The sequence below is a fragment of the Anastrepha obliqua genome, chromosome 1, assembly GCF_027943255.1.
Source record: "Anastrepha obliqua isolate idAnaObli1 chromosome 1, idAnaObli1_1.0, whole genome shotgun sequence".
In the NCBI taxonomy this organism is placed as follows: domain Eukaryota; kingdom Metazoa; phylum Arthropoda; class Insecta; order Diptera; family Tephritidae; genus Anastrepha; species Anastrepha obliqua.
The window spans coordinates 65060531-65084101 of record NC_072892.1 but is presented as its reverse complement, the minus strand read 5'-3'; the positions used below and the strand labels follow the sequence as shown (position 1 = coordinate 65084101).

Below are 23571 nucleotides of genomic sequence, written 5' to 3'. Positions count from 1 at the left end.
ATCAAACGCATCATTCCTGGCGACGAGACGTAGGTTCAGAGAGCTAAGAAGGTCTATTATTTGGGCGATATGAGACGTTTACCTGAAAAAAATTGTGGATTTTGCACTATTTTGCATGCACCGTCGCTTCATCCGTGCATTTTTGACCAATAACGAAGCGAATACCCTGCGACTTTTTTCTGTTTAAGGGACTCAAAAACCCCCTGTGGGGAACTCGTTTTAACAACCGAAATGAAGTAAAGGAAAAGTCGATGACTGCTCTGATGGCTATAGAGTTCCAGAAATGTTTCGAGAGCTAAATCAAAAGCGTTGTGGTTGATGGGGAGTACTTTGGAGGAGATAATATCACTGGGAATAAACTTGTATTTTCAATTTTCTGAATATATTATATTATAGGAAATTTTTGATCAAGGTGGGATTTTGTGTAACACAGACTGAAATTTTTGTATTACACGACTGTTAGCACAGAAAAATATACTAAATTTAGAGGAAATATTCTACAATTTTACACAAATTGTTTTCAAAACTTAATGAAACGATTTAACTTTATTGATGAAATTATGTAAGATATTATTAAATTTATGTAAGTGGCAAAACGAAAAATCCACCGCTTCGACTGTAGTCATAACGGTCACACTGCCACCATGTTTGAGCTGAAACCGTAATTCAAGCTGCAAAATTGTAATAATAAAGAGAGAAGGTGCGCTTTACAAATTACTACACAAATTGTTAATTGGTGCAGCCTGATTTATCCGCTATTTTAGATTTTTTCGCTCCAGAAAATCAAACTTAGAAACACTCTGCAAATAAGTGTTTGATCAGCTTTAGCGCATACTGATGACTTAATTAAAAATAATGATAAATATATTCGTTTAATTTCAATTTATAGTATTTCAATAATTATAATTTAAATTATACTTATCTCGTTAGGAATGTGCTGTTGGAATATATGTAATATACCTGATTCGTTTTTTGCCCGGTTTTCTTGGCACGAATTATTTAGAATATAAAACGGACCTATGTTTCTAAATTTTATTAAATGCGACTATATTTATTTTCGGAAAAGATGCATTTTTGTTGAAAAATATACAATTTTCAAACCTATTTAGGCACCCTAAAATAAAAGGCAACACGAACTATGATTTACATCAATTCGAATGCAGCCCTGATTTTTCTTGTTCTTTCAATGATTATAATCACACTTCACGAACAAAATTTTTCTTTCTTCTATTCGTCTTTTTTTGCGGGTACGAACAGTTAAACGCAACTATTTCCTCAGTATTTCGAGCGAATTTAGACACAAAAGCGTTTAATATTAGTTACGAATCGCGTTGATCGCAAAGTAGTTTTGAAATACATTTGGAAATATGTCGGAAACAACGGGGTAAGTGCATCAAACTGTTGAAGGAAAAGCGGCTGTCGCAGCATGAAAATGCATGAACCATCGCAGGCGTGCGTTTTTGTTAGTACAAAGAACAACATAAGCAGCGACGGCTACGGAGACGCTGACGACATTGGTTATTTTGTTGGTTATAGTTTCCACGGGCATCATATTTATATGGTGTCCATTTCTAACTTTATATCACGAGGTTCACCGTACTAGAATATGCAAGTGTGCTTCTATAACATAAATATTTATAAAACAGCCTGAGAAGTGAGCTATGTGCCCGTAGCTCTTTTCGCAAATTCACTAATCGCTTTTTAGGTTATGTTGAGTAGCATTTTCTCGAATGAATCTAAATAATATACGCCGCCCAGAAGATTAACATCATAATATTTTTTTTTTTTTTTATAGCTTTTAATTAATATGTTTCGTTCATTCTTCAGTTTGAAAGCGAATTTTCAAAAATATTAGAAGTAATAAACTTGGGATAGTTTAGGATAAATTCTAACAGCCTTTGCAGTCCTCTGTGTGTGTAAAGTTTTCTTGGTTACTAGCCGGCGTGCATATGCAAAATGTATTAGTTATATTAAATGAGGTAAAAGTCCAATAATAGGTAAATTAAAAATTTGCGTGATGAGTTAAATAAATGCCTTGGCGAATGCAGTTACTCTAGTTTTAGTATATAATAAATTATAGATCAAGTTTCTACTTGCAATTTTCAAAAGTTTCGTGTTAGCCTATGAAAGAACTGGCATGAAATAATTAGAAGTGCAATATAAACTTTATATTGTACAGTTATGTCTGTAGGTACACTCGCTTTCTTTTAATAGATTAATCAAAAGCAAAATTTATAAAATGTATACAAAAAATTATTTTCATTTATTTCTTCCTACAGAACAATATATCCACCAGTTTCTTGGGCACAGAGATACGATGTGCTCTATGTCATAATTGATGTCGAATGCAACAACATCGAACATAAGTGGGTTTTAATTTAATCATTATTATTAATACATAAAAATTAAATTTTTATTTGCACTATTTTTAGTGTGACCGAAAATAGTTTCACCTTTAAGGGTGTTAATGCCCTAGATGCCACTAAAAAATATGAAGTTACACTAAATTTCTTACATCCCGTGGATCCCGAAAGAGTGACGAGTAAGAACATTGGCAGGTGCCTAGAATTCACTATTTATAAGGTGAGAAAAATATTTAATATATACATATATAATGGACTAAACATAAGACATTTCATTCCTTTTGTTTTCTATAAAAAATGTTTACATAAAAATTACAAATATACAAACGAGGAGTACATTGCATAGTTAAAAAAAGAGTAACCAAATAGAAGATCGTATTCAAGTAAACTCTGATGAAATGATCTCGTTGTTGCTGATTGACTCAAAATGTGCGCTCTCCTTTGTCCTTTTCGCCCTCCTTTCAACTTTTTGGAATTTTTTGTAGCAGCTAATGACTCGGTTACTTCTCCAGACACTTTATCACTATACGCGTCGGAATCCCTAAAGAAAAGGTTCATTTCCTTTTTTAAGAAAAAAGCGCATTTGTGATAAACTGTTCACTAGACAGGGCTAGTTTACTGGGGCGGCAGCCCTTGGTCGAGAAAAACCTGAGTCATTCCGGTAACCTAGACCCGGCTGCCATGGGAATGAGGGCATTTGTCAAGGTTTTTGCTGTTATATATTATATATATTAGGTCGGGTCAATTTGTGGGGAGGCAAAAAAATCGGTCATTGGGGGACATCAGAATTCGTTTTAGAGGTATGGTTCCTTCGGCAAAGTTTCTTTGATCCCTAGAATATGATTTTCACAGAGCAAAGAGCTATTTTTAAATTGACCCGCCCTAATATATATATATAATTGGCGCGTACACCCTTTTGGGGTGTTTGGCCGAGCTCCTCCTCCTATTTGTGGTGTGCGTCTTAATGTTGTTCCACAAATGGAGGGACCTACAGTTTAAAGCCTACTCCGAACGGCAGATATTTTTCTGAGGAGCTTTTTCATGGCAGAAATATACTCGGAAGCTTGCCATTACCTTCGAACCAACGCTCTCTGTGAATTCCGAATGGTAATCACGCACCAAACCATTCGGCTACGGCGGCCGCCATGCTGTTAACGATGCATAAAAATTGGTTCTAAATTTATTCCAATGTATGAAGCAGTTATTCCAATGTATTAAGCGGTTAGTTTTATATGTGCTCATGAATTAGTTGCGTTTAGAAATATTTTTTTATCGGTTCTAGGCAATTGGCCATGAACTTTTTTTCAGTCTAGGGCATTGACATGTTCGACAAAAAAACTCAGCTTTTAAATAAAAAACATTGGATTTTGATACTTGTTTATACACCAATTGTAACGAAGGAAATACTATCTAGATTTGTAATTGCACATGGCTTATCCATAGTTTTACTATTTCCTAAACTATTATTTTTTTTTTTTCATTTAATTTTCCCTACATGATTTTATATTAAATGTATTGCACATCTTTATTAATAAATTACAGAGAGAAAAGGGTCCCTACTGGACTTCCCTCACCACCGATAAAAACAAATTGCACTTCTTGAAAGCGAATTTCGCCAAGTGGATAAATGAGTCTGAAGACGAAGATGGTAAATAAAAATAAACTGTTCCATAAGTTTTAATAGGAATTGAAAGCTGTTTATTTTTGCAGAGGGTGAACCTGAAACCCCCTTCAATAATCTTTTCAATTCGTCTTGGGATAAGAAATTCGACGATATGGGTCTGGACGATGACGATTCAGATGATGACAATATCCCCAGCTTATCCAAAAATGATGAAAGCGAAGACTCTTCGATAGAAGACGACGATAAGAAGTCTTCTGAAGCGAACAGTGTGCAGAAGTAAACATAACCTTAAAAAAAATCACAAAAAGAAACTCCAAACTATACATAAAAATCCCCTATTAATATAAATAAACTTTTTTTTCCAAAAATGGGGGAAAAGAAAAATCGAAAAACATTTCAACAACTATACTGAAAAATCATTTAAAATTTAGTATGTAAATTAATGCTAAAGCATAAATCATTATTTTATGTTTTCTTTTGTTTCGAGGTAAACTTTCACTAAGGTACGTGAGTACTAACATAGAATTTATAAGCCAGAAGAATGTGCACCGTATAGTCACTCAACTCACATAAACCTACATACTTACGTACATTACGTACATTCACATAAAAAAACGTTGATTATGGAGGTTAGTTTTTCCTGTGAATGAAGGAAATCGTATGCGATTTAACAACCATTCAATATTTTTACATTGATGAGAAATGCATATTTTAACTTTTATATATAAATACAAGTTTAGTGTTCGCGCATAGCGTAGCGAATTCGTAAGCAAACTACATTCAAAACAAAATATGGAAATTGGCAGGAAAAGAAATTAAAAAAAAAAACAGTCTTAATTTTTTGTTTGTTTTTTAATAAATAGCAAAAAGCGATTAATATAACTTAAAGGAAAGCATTTCTTGTTGCAAATCAAATAATTCATTTAATCAACACATATTTTAATGATTCACCTTACGCAGTCCCTCTATGATATTCCAACTAAAATGTTTCCGTATTGATAAAAATGTTAAATTGTGAAAATAAACGCTTCGAAAAGAAATAAATCGTACGCCTAAACTTAAAGTATTTTTTTATTCTGAAAGTTGTGTTTTAATGCGATTGGTTTTGATGTACATATACATACGTATGTTGTAGCAGCTTAAGTAAATTTGTTTGGAAGTTGTTTGATTATCATCGTTCGAGATAACACCTTACGGTAAGTTCAGTGAATCACTTCGACGGAGCGGGACCAATGTTAAATGAGTGAATTTATTGGTGGATACTAATAAATGTGTTGATATTATGCGGGATTCCTTCATTTGCCGGAGGTATACTGAATATAAATGGTTATGGGTCAATACTAGTTAGATGGAAATTGAGCCTGCCACAACATCCAATATCCGTCTGTTGGCGAGAGTAGCACGAGTCACTAGCATGTCTCAAGGACAGAACAAGTTATAAGATGACCCGGTCGTTACATTGATTGTGTCTAACAGAACAGAACAGTAGAGTTTCGTTGGGTCTTCTCAGAAAACGTAGCTGGTGCACACTTTTGGTCTGGGGTTGGGCTCGATGCCAACCGGATTAGACGTATGCGGATAAACCACACAGTCTGGCGTTCAACTGGTGGCGAACGACGAGAAATGGCTTTCAACGAACTAAAAAATGTTATACATATATACAATTAGGATTAATATATTTATAGATATTCCGGGCATGCTTGTTATCGAAATGCAAATAATATTTAAATTTGAATTGTGCGGTTATTGGAACGTTAGAAAATGAATAGATTGTATTCAATCAAGCTCAAGTTCGGTACTTTGTTGAACATACTAGAGTTCTTATCGATATTGCGCTCCAACTATTGATAAGAATTCGATGTACGTGATAACTTCAATTTTGGGGTTATATGCATTTTTTTGGTACCGCATAACTAAAGATCTCTTGCTTTTATACATTTTAAACGCGAGTTAACTGAAATGGATAAAACGATATGCTACTTGATGCGTATTACTACGAAGTATAAAGACTATAGCGTTAGTAATGGGCTCCAAAAAATATTAGAAATAATCAATTACTTTCTTTCCTATAATTTAATTATATTTGATAAATACTTGGGTTTAAAAAATACATGTTTTAACATATTTTTTTTATAAATTCTGAGTGATGAATCTTGATGACAAGAAACACTGTTTTTGACATCACCTATATTTTTAAAGCCACTGTATTAATCACCATAGTTTGCCGGTTGCCGGGAAACCAAATCAAAAGTAATAGAAAACTTTTTATTGTCATTTATTTGAATACCTTTTTACCTCAGAGAAAATTATTTTGCTAGATAGAAAACTTAATTTGGGAAATTAAACAATATAAATGGTAAGTGTTCATGTGGTGAACAGCAATCCACCTTATTCCAATATCAGTCATACGTTTAATTTGTTTTAACTGCTGCAGTCTTTCAATCGCCGTTTGTCCTTTGTAGCAGAATGGTATCAGGAGGAAGCTGCAATTGTACGCACCTTTACTATATGTTTTTTTCCGGCGGGCAATGCGATCGAAGTGGTAAGTACTGACATCCGGAATGTGGAAATCTTATGACACAGAATTCGCTGCTTATGAATACTTTTCAGTATGATCAACAACACAAGCGCACTTTTCTTCGGCGCACCAAAATGCCCGAATTAGCTGAACGCGACTTTTTTATTGGTTCAAAAATCAACATTTTTGGTAGACAATTTGATATTGTCGATTATGCCGATGAAATGACCAAGAATTCACTCGACAAATATCGGAAAAAGTATTTCAAAAACATAAATTAGCGCCTATTCCTGTAACATTTTTGTACATTTAATAGAACTTTCCTGCTGCTCAAGTATACTTGTATTCAACATTTGGGTACCGTGCTCTGTGCCCTTATCGATTGCAATTTTAGTATAAAAAGAGGGCTTATGGTGCAATTCACACCCGAGCAGGTGAAGGCCTTTTTAATTAAAAAACCCAATGTTGAGATATCGTAAGTTGAATTGCGCCCTTGTGCAGCCAGTTGTGCAGTATTATCGTTAATTGTTTTTTGGCTGCTTGAAAATAGGAACTTGTTAATGAATCAACTAATTGGTGGACCTTCTATTGGCTTCGAAGTCATAGCCGATAATGCGGTACAGAAAATTAAATTATGCAAGGAACAAAGTAAAGAATGTGCTAATGATAGCACAATTGCGCCACTTGTAACATTATTCGAACGGGAAGACATTCGCATAGGTATTTACATTCCAAATGATGAAGAGGAAGCAGAACAGGTGAATAAACGAATGCCAGATTCAAATACCTTAAACTTTTTACATACTCGTATATGTTTTAATTAAAGTTTTTATGCATGTATTTACAATTTTGGGATAGGACCTTAATTTCTTTTTCAATCCAAAAAATGGGTTGCAAGTCACACTACGATTGAAAAACTCCACATTAGGCATAATAAAACCACATTGCATTAAAGAAGGTTTGTGAGTATTATATATTACACATAACTTTTAGTAAAAAAAATTTTTGCTTATAGGAAACTTAGGACGTATAATCTCAGAAATAACAAATAACGGGTTCAAAATTTCTGGACTGCGCATGAATTTAATGGAGCGCGTAAATTGCGAAGAATTCTTCGAAGTATATCGTGGCATATTGCCTGAATATATTGTGAGTATACTAATATAATGTTTCATATAAAATTTGGTGCCTCACAAGGTGTCGCAAGTGTCGTATTGTCTTATGTCGTAAAGTTTTTAACGGTTAATAAAAAGGTTTTGGGTGTTCGACCGAGCTCTTCCCCCTACATGTGGTTTGCGTCTTGATGTTGTTCCACAAATGGAGGGACCTATGGTTTTAAGCCGATCTCGAACTGCAGATATTTTTTATGAGGAGCTTTTTCATGGCAGAAATACACTCGGAGATTTGCCATGGCCTGCCGAAGGGCGACGGCTATTAGAAAAACCTTTTTCTTCATTTTCTTCCGAATGTTAGTCACGGACTAAGCTATTTGGCTACGGCGGCCGTCCATCTATTAACTATTTTAACTATATGAAAATTCTTGTGAACCCCTTAAATATATTTTTAGCTGTTTAAAGTTTACCAAATACATTATAACACTTACGACTCTTTTGTAAATACCCCATATATATGAAACTTGCTCTCAACATAATTCACATAGCCAATGGTGGCACAACTCGCAAGCGGTGTGAGTATGGCGCTGGAAATCGTTTCTGCAGATGAAAACAAAGATGGCTATGAGGAGTTCAGACAGTTCTGTGGCCCAATGGATCCGGTAAGATGCTCTAACAACCGTAAAAATGTAATTACATTACGTGGGTTTCATATTCACTGTAGGAAATTGCAAAAATGTTGCGTCCACACACGTTACGTGCCAAGTTTGGAGTCAGTAAAACATTAAATGCTGTTCATTGCACTGATTTGCCTGATGATACAATTTTGGAATTGCAATATATTTTCAAAATTTTGGATTAGAAAGTAATTTAATGAATGAATAAATTAGCCAATTTTATTATTTTGAACATAAAATGTCTAGACTTTTAAGCTAATTAGACACTAGTTCTGCGAGTGCCAGCGCTTGCAGCGCTAGTGTTAGGTTCATCATCCTTCGCTGTAGGCAGTGATAAATTATGGTTGGGGTGTAAATCACCGGGTTGCTGTTGCAGCGCATAATCATAGGCTAACATAGCAAAAATTATTATACAAAAAACCATGAGAACAGCATAGAACAAGTACTCGTTACTCTGGATAAAAAAAAAATAAATTTTTAAAAAAGTTTTTTTTCTCTTAGGTGTGCATTCAAATGCTAATTTACCTGAGAAGTAAAAATATTTAATTTCGTTATAATCACAACAATGAGATTACCAAAAGCGTTGTTGATGAACCACGCAGCTGTAACCACAGACTTCATGGAAGCAGGCGCCTGCAGAGATATATAATGCAATAATTATGTACGAATTTTGTAATTTAAAAGTAACAACTTTCTGTGAGTACTTACCTGTGTGAATGCAAACTTCAATCCTGGTATGGACAGCAATAACTCGCCCAGCATTAGCAGCAAGAACTGGGGCACTTGCCAGACAATATTCACATAACCATAAGGATGGTTCTGAAATATAAATTCGGTAAGCTACCTTATAATACTTTTACTACTACTATGATACTCTTTATTCTGTAATGCATGTAACCTATTATCTATACTATAAAGGTGAATGTCTGTACGTTGTCCGGGCATCACTACGAAACAACACCAAATGACGTAAACATTTTTATACATTCATATTTTCACCCAATGAAGGTTATAGGCATGTTTTTATGATGGAACTCCCTTCCCACAGCCCCCACGCCGCGCCACCACTCCCATTCGTCACTAATAATCCAATATTTGCTTCAATTTAATCTAAAAAATCTTAGTTTTTCCTATTTCCCACTATTTTTGCTTGTTATTTTTCTGATTGGTTGTTTTGATTTTATTCAACGAGGCATAGCAACGGATGCCGGGTATTGTAATATTATGGTTATTAATAAAAAATTATTTTATTATTAATAAAAAATTATTGTTTGTAATTCATTTATATACATATCCTAAATCCCTCAAAACTACTCCTACGCGAGCGGGGCCGCGGGTTAAAGCTAGTAACGAATATAGAAGTATAAGTAATTTAAAAAAAACGGCCCGATTGCTGGGAGACTGTAATAGCCCATAAAGATAAGTATGCATAAATGAATGTTAGCTCGCGCTTTGCTGTGTGAAAAAGTCTATTAACAGTATTTCGGAAGAAAGTTCCTTAACTTTAACTTAGGAAGGCTTAGCGAATTGGAAACTTTAAAGCCGTTTCTCTTCACATTTTGATTTTTCAAAACCTGATGTTAATCCAGCAAACGAGCGATATGGATTGAAATTGCAAATCAAAACCTATTGGACTTTTTTGTGGTGAAATAGGCTTAGTCTTGTGAAGAGGCTGGAACTGCATGCTCTTTGCCATATGAGCCCTTGATTTTGAAAGTCGACTAAGTCAAAATTTTTAAAAATCGAGTTTATCAGCTACTTGTTATCTAATCCTAATGAACTAACATAATCTGAAGAGGTTAGCAGTATGCCATGAAAATTAACTCGTAAAATTGAGTGTATTTTTTGGTTGTTAAACAAAATACGGAAACTGTTCATTTTGATAGTCGTTCGTTGAGAAATTTTGGAAAGTAAATAATAATTTTGTAATGCCTTCAGATAATGATTCAGGTATGATCAAGTAATCATTTAAATGTAAATTTATAGTTAATTGTAGACATTGTACTGCGAAGAAGTTTAAGTAATGCTCCCAAGAAATGGAAACGAATAAGAGCAATATCGTCTTCAGATGAATCAACTGATACTGTGAAAGTGAATTCGGAACCCCTACAAATGGAAGAAATCAACATGAAATCAAGAAAGAGGAGCCGAAATCAACTTAATTATGCACAAAATATAAGAAAAATGAAGAGAAATAGTGGAGAGGAATATGAAACAAAAAAGTCTAAGCTTGTGAGTGGTAAACTTTTCGAACATAAAGATTGCCGTTGCTCCAAACAATCTATAAATGCAATTGGATATGAAGATAGGAAAGCAAATTTTGATTTTTTTTGGAAATTAGCAAGTTTTGAAAAACAGAATTTGTTTCTGCACGGTTTGGTTCGAAAACTATCAATAAAGCAAAGACGACCCAGAAATGAAGAAGGATATATGAGAAAATGTAGTTATAAGTATCATATAAATTTACGGAATTCAGAAGTTTCCATTTGTAGAACTTTTTTTTTGGATACTTTTAAAATATCTTACGAAAGATTAAACGGTGCCTTAAATGCCAAATCACCTGGAATGGATTCACGTGGCAAAATGCTTGGTTCATCTAGAAAAACAGATGAAGATAAAATTAAAGTGGTACGAGAACATATTCTGAGTTTTCCAGCTTGTGAGAGCCATTACACGAGATCACATCACACTTCAGGTCGAAAGTATTTAAGTGCTGACTTAGATATCCGAAAAATGTATGAGCTGTATGTGAAAAAATGTGATGAAAATAATATATCACGTGTGAAGGAGTGGACTTACAGGAAAATTTTCAATACGGAGTTCAACTTAAATTTTCATACTTCTCGTAAAGACACTTGCCAAAAGTGTGATTCACTAAAACTAAAAATAGAAGCATCCAGAAACGAAGACGAGAAGTTGCATCTTATGGAAATTCGTGATTCACATCTTATCAGTGCCGAACAGGCCAGAAAAAGTTTAACAGATGACATACAAAAAGCAAAAGATAACCCTAGTGAATATTACGGTTTCACATTTGATCTACAGAAAGCACTTGCGTATCCAAAACTTTCTGTTTCGGTAGCTTATTATAAGCGCAACATGTATGTATACAATTTGGGGTCTCATAATTTCCACAATGAAAATGCTAAAATGTATGTATGGGATGAAACAATCGCTTCAAGAGGATCACAGGAAGTTGCGTCCTGCATCTTAAAGCACATTCAGGACATTACCACTCAAAAGCACGTCATAGCTTACAGTGATGCCTGCACAGGACAAAATCGTAACATCAATATAGCTTTAGTTTGGTTAAAAATTGTACAGTCATCTGATAACTATGTTGAAACTGTTGATCATAAATTTATGGTATCCGGCCATTCTTTTTTGCCAAATGATCGCGATTTTGGTATGATAGAAACTAAAATTAAAAAATCGAATTATTTATACATACCTGAGCATTATTATAATTTAATAGAAGTATGTAAAAAAAAACCCATTTTTGGTGGTACAAATGGCTTAGAAAAATTTCATTTCGACAAAACAACTAAAAGATTCAACGAATAATAGAAAGAAAAACACCAATGGAGAAGCTGTGTCTTGGCTAAAAATTCAATGGATCAGATTTCTAAAAAATTCTCCATATAAGATGTTTTATAAAACTTCTTTAGATGACAATTCCGAATTCAAAATATTAGACCTCTCACCTAAAATAGGAAGACCTAAAATATACAAAAATATTGATTTGCCTCCATTGTACACAACTATTAGACCAATAACAAAAGAAAAACATAAAGATATGATGGATTTACTACCCTATATCCCACCAATTTTTCACAAACCTTTTACTTCCCTAAATATGTATTAACAAATAATTTACTTTGTTACAATGAAATGAGTTTGAATAAAATGTTAATTACTAATAAAAATGTTTCCTTGGAATAAGTCATTTATAAAGTCATTCTGTTAATTTTGAAAGTCGACTAAGTCATTTGCAACCTTTCAAAAGCACATATCCAGTTAAAAATGGTTATAAATTTCACAACCATAATAAATTCTTGTTTGTTGGCACTACTTTACTGTCGAAAAATCATTTTCCATAGTGCAAAAATATTTTTTAATCCTTTAAAACGCAAAACTCTAATTATCTCGAAACAAGGAAAATATGACTTAGTCGACTTTCAAAATCAAGGGCTCATATCTTCTCACTACAGTACAACAAATAACAAATCGATTTCATTCAAATTGGAACCAATTGGTTTTTTGGCTTGGTGAAATAAGTAAGGTGGATTTAGATAGTGGACAGGGTAGGACCGAACTTTCTGGATTTTGTAATTTCTTTGTTTCTACGTTCATCTAACGGTGCATTCGTTGAGTTCGTTAAGGAGTTACATGCGTCCAGAATTTTCGAAACATCGATTTTTTACAGATTATTATTTTTTATAGTTTTAGGCGTATTTCTGTGGAAATCGATTGTATAAATTCCCCATAGATACAAAGTTATGGTAGAAAATGTAACTGCTCGACGAGAGTTTGATGCGCACAGGTAGCTGCCCTTCGTTTGAGGCAGATGGCCTCGAGCGAAATGCACTTGAAAGTTTAAACTCGTTTTTCTCGAAACAACTTTTTCCGGCACAGTCTGCATGATAATATTTTTTGATGCTATTTTTTTTTTAATATTCGAAAGTCTTTTCTCTATAGTCTGTTGACCCGGATTATTGATATTTTCATTGAAAACTTTTATAAACATAATTAACGTATGACATTTATGACGTAGATAAAAAGCATACTTTTTTCAAATGCCGTAAATTGCAAAATTTTTCAAAATAAAAAAATCTGGCTTTATTTTACAAGAATGTTTGGTGGAGAATGGATTGGTGTCGAAATTCTGTATGTACAAAATTCTAAAAATAAAATTCTGCTTTTTAAAAGTCTGCTTTTTAAAATTCTGCTTTTTTAAAATTCTGCTTTTTTAAAATTCTGCTTTCTAAAATTCTGCTTTCAAAATTCTGTATTACAAAATTCTGTATTAAAATATAATGTTAACAATGTTAAAGAGGGAATGTAATTATTTAATTTATTATTATTATTATTATTTATTATTATTCGAGACATTAAATAAAAAATAATTATATATTTTTTCTTCAGTTTCGATAGAATCCACAGTATTTTTGCGTAGAACTTCTTTTCGCGTGGGCGACCTTCGGCCGCGCTTCAAAAAAATAACCCTCATCAGTCCAACTCCGGCTACGCAATCCACAGTATTTTTGCGTAGAACTCCTTTCCGTGTTAAAACCATTGAGGCCTTCCAGCTTTTTTTTTATCGAATATCTCGAAAACTAAGCGAGATATCAAAAAATTTCATTCATTTCGTTTTCTTTTGTCGAGTTCTATAAGAATCCGCCATAAGATTGCGGTGCCACGGAAACAGCAGAATCCCCTCGTACATATGTATATACCTACATTAATTATAGTTGATAACAGTTATACATTGGTATGTACATATGTTTGCAATCAAATATTACCTGGAGATGAGAATTTTGACTCTCTTCTTGTATGACGAAAATCACAAAACTTAAATAAAGCAGAATTTTTCGCATTAAACATGCAGAATTTTGAAAAAGCAGAATTTTAGAAAGCAGAATTTTAAAAAGCAGAATTTTAAAAAAGCAGAATTTTAAAAAGAAGAGTTTTTTTGCAATTTACAGAATTTCGTCACCCAGAATTTTGTAATACAGAATAATGACACGCTCCCGAATTTTTTTACTTTTTACAGATCCATTAACATTTCAAGGATAAATGATGCAGACCGTGAAGCAACTTTTTTTCACGTGATTTTTTATATACTAGTTTTTGTAAAGAAAAATTAAAATAAATTTTTTTATAAATTTTAAGTACTAATTAACAATGTATACAATTTTTTTATACATATTTATTTCTATTGTTATCCCTTCCAAAAAAAGTTTTTCTTTTAGCGCATTTTAAGCGCTGCTGGACGTATGTAACCCCTTAAATTCGACACCGATCGAACTTAGTCACTGCGTTATTTGTGCATTATATACTTTTGAACGAAATTTGCGCACTTACAACGATGTACTCTTGCAGCACTCCAGCACAGATAAATGACATCGCTGAGCAAACACCGCCAATGGTAACACTTTGCAGCGGTTTAATTTCGTTGCCACATAAACAACGAATGATGGGCAAACAAATATATTGCCATAAAGGTATAAGGAAGAAGAGCAAAATTGGCCCCATGGCTTTAGCCTGAAAATTAATTAAATTAATATTGTAGAAGTTACATATATACTCCACTGGTATGACGGCCACTACTTGCCTGATCCGGTTGTATGGTTATCGTATCTGCCACTGTCATATTCATCATTGAAGCTTGAAATGTCCAACTGGAATCCTGTTGTGCCAGCAAAGCGAAATATACGGGTAGTGGCAGGAAAAGCTTAGTTATCTGCAATTCATCAGAAGTGAGTAGTATTCAAAAGTTCGCTGAAAAAATGTTTGTATATACAATTCAGAACCTTTAATACTTTGCCCACATCGTTCACGAAAGCCTCATCGTATTGGCCAACTGCATTGTGCAGCCAATAGGCAGGGCGTTCATCTCTGCCTATTTTACTCCATTTAACCACCAAAGCATGTTTAATACAACCATAAAATTTTAGAAGAATATTTTCTTCGGAAAGCTTTTCAGGTTTGTAGTAAAATTTGCCTATTGTGAAAATTACTGTAAACAAGCGCATAATTTAAAGTATTAAATATTCTGATACTTTCTGGAAAAAGTTAAGCATAATTGCCCAAAATGTAATTAAAAAATATTAAACTTTAATAAAAAATTTACAACAAAAATATGTATGCACTACAAATCTATACTCACACCAAGATGCCACAAAGGATGAGCCGAGCGTGCCGAATACCGCTGGATAGCAGTCAGTTTTATTGAAACACTGTGTTTTAGCGCGTACATAGGGAGGCACAATTTTGCTCAGCAATATGCCAAAATAGTACACAAAATAATACAATGAAAAATATTCCGCTAAACGAGTTGCCTGCTCGGGCACTTTGAATTGTTGTGCACCAAGCGAGGTTATGCAAGCGCGTATGGAACCATTGCCAATGGCAATAAATAACAACGACACGGATACTAAGAGACTGCAATTAAAAGAAATTTAATTTAACATATGTGTATACATACATATGTACAAAACGATATAAACTAAAAGTAATTGTTTCCATAATTATGCGAAATAATTATTAAAAATTTATTTTTTCTTGATGAGCAAAAACATATAAATTGAAACCAAAGAACTTCAAAATTTTAAAAATCTTGTTTCGTTGATGTCAAAACAAAAATATCAAACATAATTTCGTTTTGTTTGTGTAAAAAAATATCCCTACAAGATAATGCTGAGCACTCTAGCCGGAAATTCCAACACATTTACAAGTACCATATTGCCATAAATTCTGTGACAAATTTTACAATGCATACGCCGACAACGAATTCGCAGAAAAAAGTTCCGTTATTTTTGCTTTTGTTGTTGTTGTTGTAGCAGTATCTTCGCCCTGTCAGTGTAGTGTAATTACCGGTCGTCTTCGTCTAGCTCATCTAAGAGGTGGTTAGTGTCGTGCGGGGTACCTTCACATGCTGGACATACGTTTAGTATGTCGTGGTCGATTCTGGATAGGTAGGAGTTTAACCTGCTACAATATCCAGAACGTAATTGTGCCAAGATTACGCGGGACTCTCGAGGAAGCTGGAGCTCTTCGTCTGCGATAGGTGGTGGTTGGACTCCGATAACGGCATTCGGGGGTCGGGAGCTTAAGAAGGTGGTAAGGGTCTCCCGATGAATGTCGTTAATTGCCTGTCTGTATACTGTCTGATCCTGGAGTGGTCTGTCCGTTTTGTCCTGGATCTCGTCCACGTAGTTGAGGAAGTGTCTCTTGATGTGCCTGGGAGGTGGCTCAGGCTCGAGCAGGTGTCTGCATGGGTGAGGCCTACGGTGACACCCAAGCAGAAACTGCTTGCCGAGCATTTTGTTGTGCTCCTTAACCGGGAGCATGTGCGCCTCGTCATGCAAGTGTTGGATAGGGGACATCAGGAGACATCCTGTCGCGGTCCTGATGGGAGTATTCTGGCAGGTCTGAAGCTTCGTCCACTGCGTATCATTGGTTCCAGGCGACCAGACAGGCGCGGCATAGTTCAGAACCGGTCGGCCTATTGCTTTGAAAGTCGACAGCAACATTTCTTTGTCTTTGCCCCAAGTGCTGCCGGCGAGCGACTTGAGGACCTTGTTGCGATTCTGTACTCTCGTTGCAATAGCGGTTGTGTGCGCTGAGAAGGAGAGCAAGCTGTCAAAGGTGACTTCCAAAATTCTAGGGTTGTTTACCGTCGGTATTGGGGTATCATCGACGTGCACCTGAAGTGGCAGCTTGACCTTCTTTGTCCAGGTGGTAAAAAGGGTCGCCGTGGATTTAGTGGGAGAAAGTTTTAAGTTTCTCGCAGTGAAGAAGCGAGAAAGGCGGGCGAGGTAGTCGTTTACTTTTGAGCATAGGCCATCAATGTCATTGCCCGACGCCATTATCGTGCAGTCGTCGGCATATGAGACCAGTGACACTCCCTCTGGTGGCTGGGGGAGTTTCGAAATATAGAAATTAAAAAGCAAGGGTGAAAGGACACCACCCTGCGGTACTCCTTGCTTTATTTTTCTCTGTTTTGAGGTTTGGTCCCATTCCCATGGCAGCCGGTTCTACGTTACCGGAATGACTCGGGTTTTATTCCCGACCAAGGGCTGCCGCCCCAGTACACTAGCCCTGTCTAGTGAACCGTATTTTACCCTTTTTTTTGCTTTTGTTCGTATGCATTGTCTACTCATATCAATTATAATCAGTTTCGTGGCAAATTTCGCTTGTTGGCAATGGAGTGGGGAGGTGAGGAAAATCGCATGGCAATGATTGCATTAGCAAAGTGTGGTAAAAGTGCAAGTGATATATTTACGAATTGCTGAAAAAACTTCATACATCGAGAATGTTTGTTTACCGCACGATCAATCGTTTTTCCCAAACGTCTGAAAAATGTTTCACTGTTCAAGAAGTTTTTAATAAGCAAAACGACAAAATCTATGCTAACACTTCTAAAGACGCAAAAAATGTTGTTCCAAGGGTTCAGCGTGGCTACCATTCAGTCTTGTGAACGCGTTACATCTCTTCATTTCTGCGAAAAAGGGGTTAAGACCGGGGCAAAAGTGTTCCAGGAGAATGCCTTAGAAGGTCTGGTGAAGCAGATGAGCAGTACTCTCTTCAATGGAGAGCGTTAGAACTTCCAGCGAAAATTCCGTTCCAACCCACAAGGCAAAAACCACCCCATGAAAAAAATGGCCTCTGCTCTGAGCTGTAGCCGCTGCACATTTTTATCTGGTTTTATTTCTCATTTTTCTCATCATTCTCAAAATTATTCTGCAGGCCACTCAATTTGTGACTTATTAGACATAAAACATCAGCATATTCGATGTCCTCCGGCTGTGTAAAAGATGTGTCTAATGTATACCTTGTCGGCCATTGATTGTGGATTGCATTACTTCATCTAAAGCAATAATGAACAATATAGGTGACAAAATGCAACATTGCTGAAGACCAGTAGACACTTCAAATGGGTCTGAAAGTTTTCCCATGAGTCGGGTGCGGCATCGGTACATTTCCTTAATAATATGTATTATTTTTTGTGGCATTCCTCTTGTTCTTAACAGTCGCCAAATAAATTCTTTTGTATATTGCAATCCCGGTAATTCTAAGGATATTTTTATTTATTGACACCAGTGATGTCGTTCGTTGTAGGTTTGAAGCTTTCCTACTTAAATGGTTTCTATAACACCGCGTTACGCACATTCTGTCCTATGAACCAAATATACTTTTTCGGAAAGGGGATAAAAAATAAAAATACACGTGTATCGGCGATTTTCATGTACACGTCACAATTTTTTTTTTGTATTTTATAACTTTAAACGAGCAATTCTTGTATGCATATCTGTATAGCCACACGATCTCAGGATTAGCTTAACGGATTTGAATGAAATTGGGCACACAAATGTATCACATTTCTAGACTTTTCACCTAGGTGTTGCCACTGACAATGTTTCACAGGGTTGCCACCTGTTCGAAATTAAAAAAAAAATTGCATGAGATATGCCGATGTGGGTATCAAAAGAAAGGTATTTCACTCTGCACTACAATAGAGATATAAAACCACGAATTTTTTTATTAATTTTATTATATTAAAATTAAAAGTTGTTGCATTAAAAATTTTCCTTCAAGTTATGCCGAAAATTTAGAAAACAAAATTGTGACGTGTACATGAAAATCGCCGATACACGTGTATTTTTATTTTTTCTACCCTTTCCGAAAAAGAATATTTGGTTCACAGGACAGAAAAAAAGTTCGTTTTTGTAACTCAGTGTAATTATCCAAATGATCCCTTGGAAGTTTATTATTATAAAGAATTGCACACAGTTTGTCCCTCTCAACTCTAATTCATAGTCGCACCTCTTTATCTTTTCTTTTGCGAACCATTTTACTTGCAACAAAACAAAATTGTTGTTCACGTTTTTTTTGTTTTTTTGATAATTCACAAAACAACATTATTTCAATATTTTTTTTCATAATCAAAAAAAAAAAAAGAATTTTTTTATGTTACGTACATAACTTTTACATCATTAATAAAAATATAAAACAAAAAAAATGTGTTTTCCTCTATTGATAAATATCGTCCTCTTTCTGTGTTAACCTCGTAAGTTCATTTTTTTCGAAATTGAGATTTTTAGTGAAAAACACTCCTTAGCACTCCTGTTACGTAAAAAAAACATACAATGTTCATAATGATTATAGAATTTTTTTCAGAGAAAAATCGAATCTCGTATCTAAATGCTCGAATTCAAAAACCTCGTATCTATGATACTATAAGTATCGTATCAAATAAGTTATAACTTTTCATAATATAGAAGTTAAGTAATTCTAAACATTTTTATCGATTTACTGAAAATTATGATTTTGTATATACGAGGTTAACACAGAAAGGAGACGAAATATAATTAACGTTAATGTGCAGCCCTGATATGTATATTTGTAGATATAAATATATGTACAGAAATTGATTTTAAAACTCGTAACGCTCAAAACTTACACCAGAGATATTCCTATATTGGGCAAAACGGTCAAAATCAACATTACCCAACCGGACCCATACAATATGCAAAAGTAGGAGATGGTGCGCACATTGCCAAAATAGCTGTCAGCCAATATAGCACCGAAAATTGGACAAAATTGCCCAAAAAAGTTAAAGATATGCAGCATAATCGTTGAAAAGTTTTCACTGAAGTAGAGATCATCACGTAAATACAAAACCAAAATAGCTGCAAAATAGGAGAGAAAATAAAGAATACAAATAATAATATAAATTTGACTTAAAGAAAAATTTTACAAAAAACTAACGTTTAATTAAAAATACCATTTGACTCTTACCAAAAAAGGTTTCCAAACATTTTTTCTGCCTTCGATCGCAAAACGAAAAGGCAGGACACTTAAGAAAGTGTACCAAGAAAGCATGCTGCATCATCGGGATTGAGGGAGCGGGACAAAGAGATATACTGGGTTATATGGTAGCGATAGTAGAATCCACAACACGAACTTAAATGCGGTCGGAGCATTACGGAAAGGGTTATTGATAATGTTTTATGATGGTACAACAGCAATAATAATAACGACAGTTATTGTGAGAACTTTCTTAAGGTAGTAGTAATCTCCGGTCAAGTACTAATTTTTTATAGACAGAATGACAAGCCTACAGAATAATAGTCAGTTTAACTTTTTCGTTTTAGATGTCCTGAATAGCCAAAATCCTATCTTTTTTTTTAAGGGGGCCTTCTGGTCTCGAGGCCCTGAAATGAAGGGTTTTTTTGGGGATTGATTGTGACAAATCCTGTGAATATTTAAAAAAAATTTTTTTTTTATTTTAAAGGTACATGTCTTGGCTTTTAAAAAATGGTTTTGACTTTGAAAAAAATTAACACCCGCGACCTTGAAATGGCGCTGAAGACGTCCACCTCCAAACGAAACAGGTCTCCATTTTGGTCACGGTTTTTCCACCTGGGTAATCAGAAAGCAAAAATTAGATATGCGTTGTCTTCAGGGTTGCCCTGGTTAAGTTTTCCCGTGACAGATTTTTTTTTTTTAATTTTTTTCAAAAGTTATGCAACAATTTGCAAAAAAAATTTTTTTTTGCTCATTTTTTCAACTTTAAAAGGTTATAAAAATGGAATGAAAAAAAATTTCAAATAAAAATCGTACACGGGGAAACTTAGCGGTAAGTTTTCCGAACCTTTTAAGACCAAAACCATTGAAATCGGAGTATAACTACTATGAAAAGTGTGACCAAAATGCTTAAAAAACACGATTTTCGGGGAAACGCGTTTAAAGATAAAGTTTATGATAAAACGGCCGGAGGAGGGTACACTTCGGTGCCCAGAAAAATGTGAAAAAATGCGATTTTCAAAAAATCCTCTCTGTGGCGTATTCTCGCATACACATACAACAAAATTATGCAAAAAAAAAAACCAATTTTTTTTCCCTGGAGACCAGAAGACCCCCTTAAGACGCTGACTTTGGAGCCACAAAAAAATATATCAAAAAAACATTTGTTTTTGTATACTATTTGATGTCAATAATATTATAACATACTATAAAATCAAAACGATTGCATTTTATTTTCTTAAAAAAAAAATTCCAAAAAAATATTTATCAAAAATGAGTATTTGACCAGACTATTACCTTAAAATTATTTACCGCCGCTTTGTCAAGAAAATTTAGCATCAGCTCAGATAAATCATCGAAAAAAATTGTTAGAGAAGATTTATAGTTCCGTGTCGCACGCTTGATAAACCAAGTGGTGCACTGGTGCGTTTTAAAATTTTGCGCAAAGAAAAAAATGCTCCCATAAGAGGCTACTTGTAGTGTACCTGTGGTATTCTTGCCATCTGACCTACCTATGTAGCTACCTACTGGGTGTTAGCCATCCCCTTATGTAGAGTGGACTGAGGTGGGAATGTAAGAGTTGCTAGTCGTTATTGCAATTGTAGCATAAGACAATTCCCACTTGTTCTTGGGGAATGCTGCTGACTGACGTTCGTTGGCATTCGATGTTTGTTGATGTTCCTATCGGGTTCTGTTTCAGTACTAGAAACTCTGTAGGACCTTTACAAGTAGGCACATTTATTTTATAAGGCCCTGCACACAATTCAAAAGTAACTAGCGGAGCGCATGTTAAGAAAGGGGGAAAGCGAAAGGCAGATGGCTTAGCTTAATTGCAAAGTTGACAGGATCATTTGTAAACACGCAAGTATACTAAACTTTAGAACTTTAGTTGGTGGTATACTAACAGCGCATTGCCTAGCGCATGTTTACAAGCTAATTCTAACTCTTAACGATGCTTGCAGGAAATGTAATGAGATGCTTGCAGGGATACAAGAGAAATCATGAAGTGTCTTCTATGCTATTGTCCGGCTCTCTCGAAAACTAGACTATGCTACCTGGATGCTCTCAGTTTTGAAAGACTAGAATCTATCCCTGAACTTATTTTTTTATCAAGAATCACAACAGTCACTTTTAAATTACCTGAACAACCCGAATTTAAGTATATCTGGCTGTGGCAACCAGACTGAACGGACGACCCGATGGCAATCCTGACAATAAGAGGACAATCTAAAAACGTAATTGAACAAACGGAGTTTGATCGAATCGCCGGCGAGTACAGACGCGTTGTACTAATTCGCATCACATACATTTTTCTTTAAATCTAATTTAATCCTAATTTTAAACTAAATATTAATGTAATTAAAAACTAAAAATAAAAATACGTTTTTATTGAACCGAATACAATTAATTGCCACTAGACCCACACTGGCCAAGGGCCGTCATGTTGATTTTGGACAAGTTTTTTCTATACAATGTTTCTTTACTTTCACATAAAAGGCTTCCCGACATGTACTTTATATGGCAGAAAATTATCAACATCGAATGCAAAACAAAAAAAAAAAAAAAAATGCAAAACTCCACGCGATTTTTAAGCGTCTTCAAATTTACATTTTTCTACATTAAAATCGAATGAACTATAAAGTTACATGTCCAAAAATTCTGATTAAAAAGCTGAAAATCTTCATTATAATTTTTTGAAATTTGTTAAATTCTTATGAATTTTCTACAAAGTTTGGAATTTCGATTTGTAAAGTGTTTCCTATACAATAAACAACATTTTTATAAATAATTAACGAAAAAAATTAACATAAAAAGTATTAGGATTATGTTAAATTTAATATACTTAATTACTATACACGCATACCCATGCATGGTAATTTTACCCTCTCGAGATCATTCCATACTCACTTCTAATGCCATTCGCCGCGAATGCCTCAAAAAATTTTGTTAAAAGCACAAAAATTACAGCCAGTGGATATTTATATTTAATCGGTGGTAAAGTTGTTGTAAGGCCATATTTCAATGAGAATCTTCGATTATATTTTCTGAGATATGTTCCGGCATCATCAGCCTCGTTCGTTGTACTCGTAAGCTGTGTCGAAGTGTCAAAAAGTGCAGGCAGTGCTGAAATTTGTGCAGAATGGAAGTTAATTAGAATGATTTCTGTTTTGTTTTTTTTTTTGGAATACACACAGTTAGTTTTTATCATATCGAATTTATTAGTATAACATTGAAGTTTAAAATATTTCACGCTCGGAATATGGGCATATATATTAACTACTTGAAAGTAAATATTTTTGGAAAAACTATACCCGTTGAAAGTATGTCTAAACTCCTTAAAAATGAGTGTAGCCGATGGCCAAATTAGTTGCATTATAATCAATTATTTTTGTTGTTGTTACAGTAATAGCATTTCCTAAACATTTTTGGAGATTGTTGCTGAAGGTTAGTGCTAGGGCGGCTATAAATCCGGTCATTCCGGTAACGTAGAACCGACTTTGGTTGCAACGCAAATCGTTTTCTTTAATTACAGGGATCGTGCAATAAGTTGTTAGCAAAAGAAAGAGATATATTTTTTTTCGATTTTTTTTTTATTATTTTCCAATGTAATCTCTTCTTGACATAAAAATCGTGCTTGGCGACTTCAACGCCAGGGTGGGCAAGGAGGGAATTTTTGGTCCCACAGTCGGAAAATTCACCCTGCACAACGAAACATCCGGTAACGGACAGAGGCTGATCGACTTCG

The 23571-nt window shown here is 34.6% G+C and overlaps 3 protein-coding genes across 5 annotated transcripts in view; 2 read left to right on the top strand and 1 right to left on the bottom strand.

The window, feature by feature from the left end:
• The first annotated feature begins 1205 nt into the window (after positions 1-1205).
• On the top strand, positions 1206-5050 carry LOC129253220 (uncharacterized protein CG16817). The gene is made up of 5 exons (XM_054891505.1): positions 1206-1384; positions 2280-2366; positions 2433-2583; positions 3906-4011; positions 4074-5050. Exons 1-5 carry the CDS (start codon positions 1368-1370, stop codon positions 4265-4267), a joined length of 555 nt encoding a protein of 184 aa, XP_054747480.1. The 5' UTR covers positions 1206-1367; the 3' UTR covers positions 4268-5050.
• A 1175-nt stretch (positions 5051-6225) lies between these two features.
• On the top strand, positions 6226-8479 carry LOC129252869 (nucleoside diphosphate kinase 7). 2 transcript variants are annotated; one of them, XM_054891003.1, is made up of 9 exons: positions 6226-6343; positions 6450-6529; positions 6598-6764; positions 6822-6980; positions 7056-7263; positions 7364-7463; positions 7521-7654; positions 8166-8279; positions 8342-8479. In XM_054891003.1, exons 3-9 carry the CDS (start codon positions 6640-6642, stop codon positions 8477-8479), a joined length of 978 nt encoding a protein of 325 aa, XP_054746978.1. In that variant the 5' UTR covers positions 6226-6343; positions 6450-6529; positions 6598-6639. The 2 variants fall into 2 exon arrangements, with proteins under 2 accessions (XP_054746978.1, XP_054746977.1); XM_054891002.1 differs by having other exon boundaries at positions 6422-6529.
• LOC129252867 (solute carrier family 15 member 2) overlaps positions 8412-23571 on the bottom strand; it is a 28750-nt gene continuing 13590 nt past the window's right edge. For both annotated transcript variants that reach the window (XM_054891001.1, XM_054891000.1), the window contains exons 3-11: positions 22734-22949; positions 19480-19708; positions 15184-15458; positions 14828-15033; positions 14629-14757; positions 14379-14558; positions 9003-9113; positions 8820-8927; positions 8412-8748 (exon numbers count right to left, since the gene is read on the bottom strand). In XM_054891001.1, the coding sequence (XP_054746976.1) occupies positions 8554-8748; positions 8820-8927; positions 9003-9113; positions 14379-14558; positions 14629-14757; positions 14828-15033; positions 15184-15458; positions 19480-19708; positions 22734-22949 (1649 nt within the window). In that variant the 3' untranslated portion in view covers positions 8412-8553. The remainder of the gene's footprint in view (positions 8749-8819; positions 8928-9002; positions 9114-14378; positions 14559-14628; positions 14758-14827; positions 15034-15183; positions 15459-19479; positions 19709-22733; positions 22950-23571) is intronic.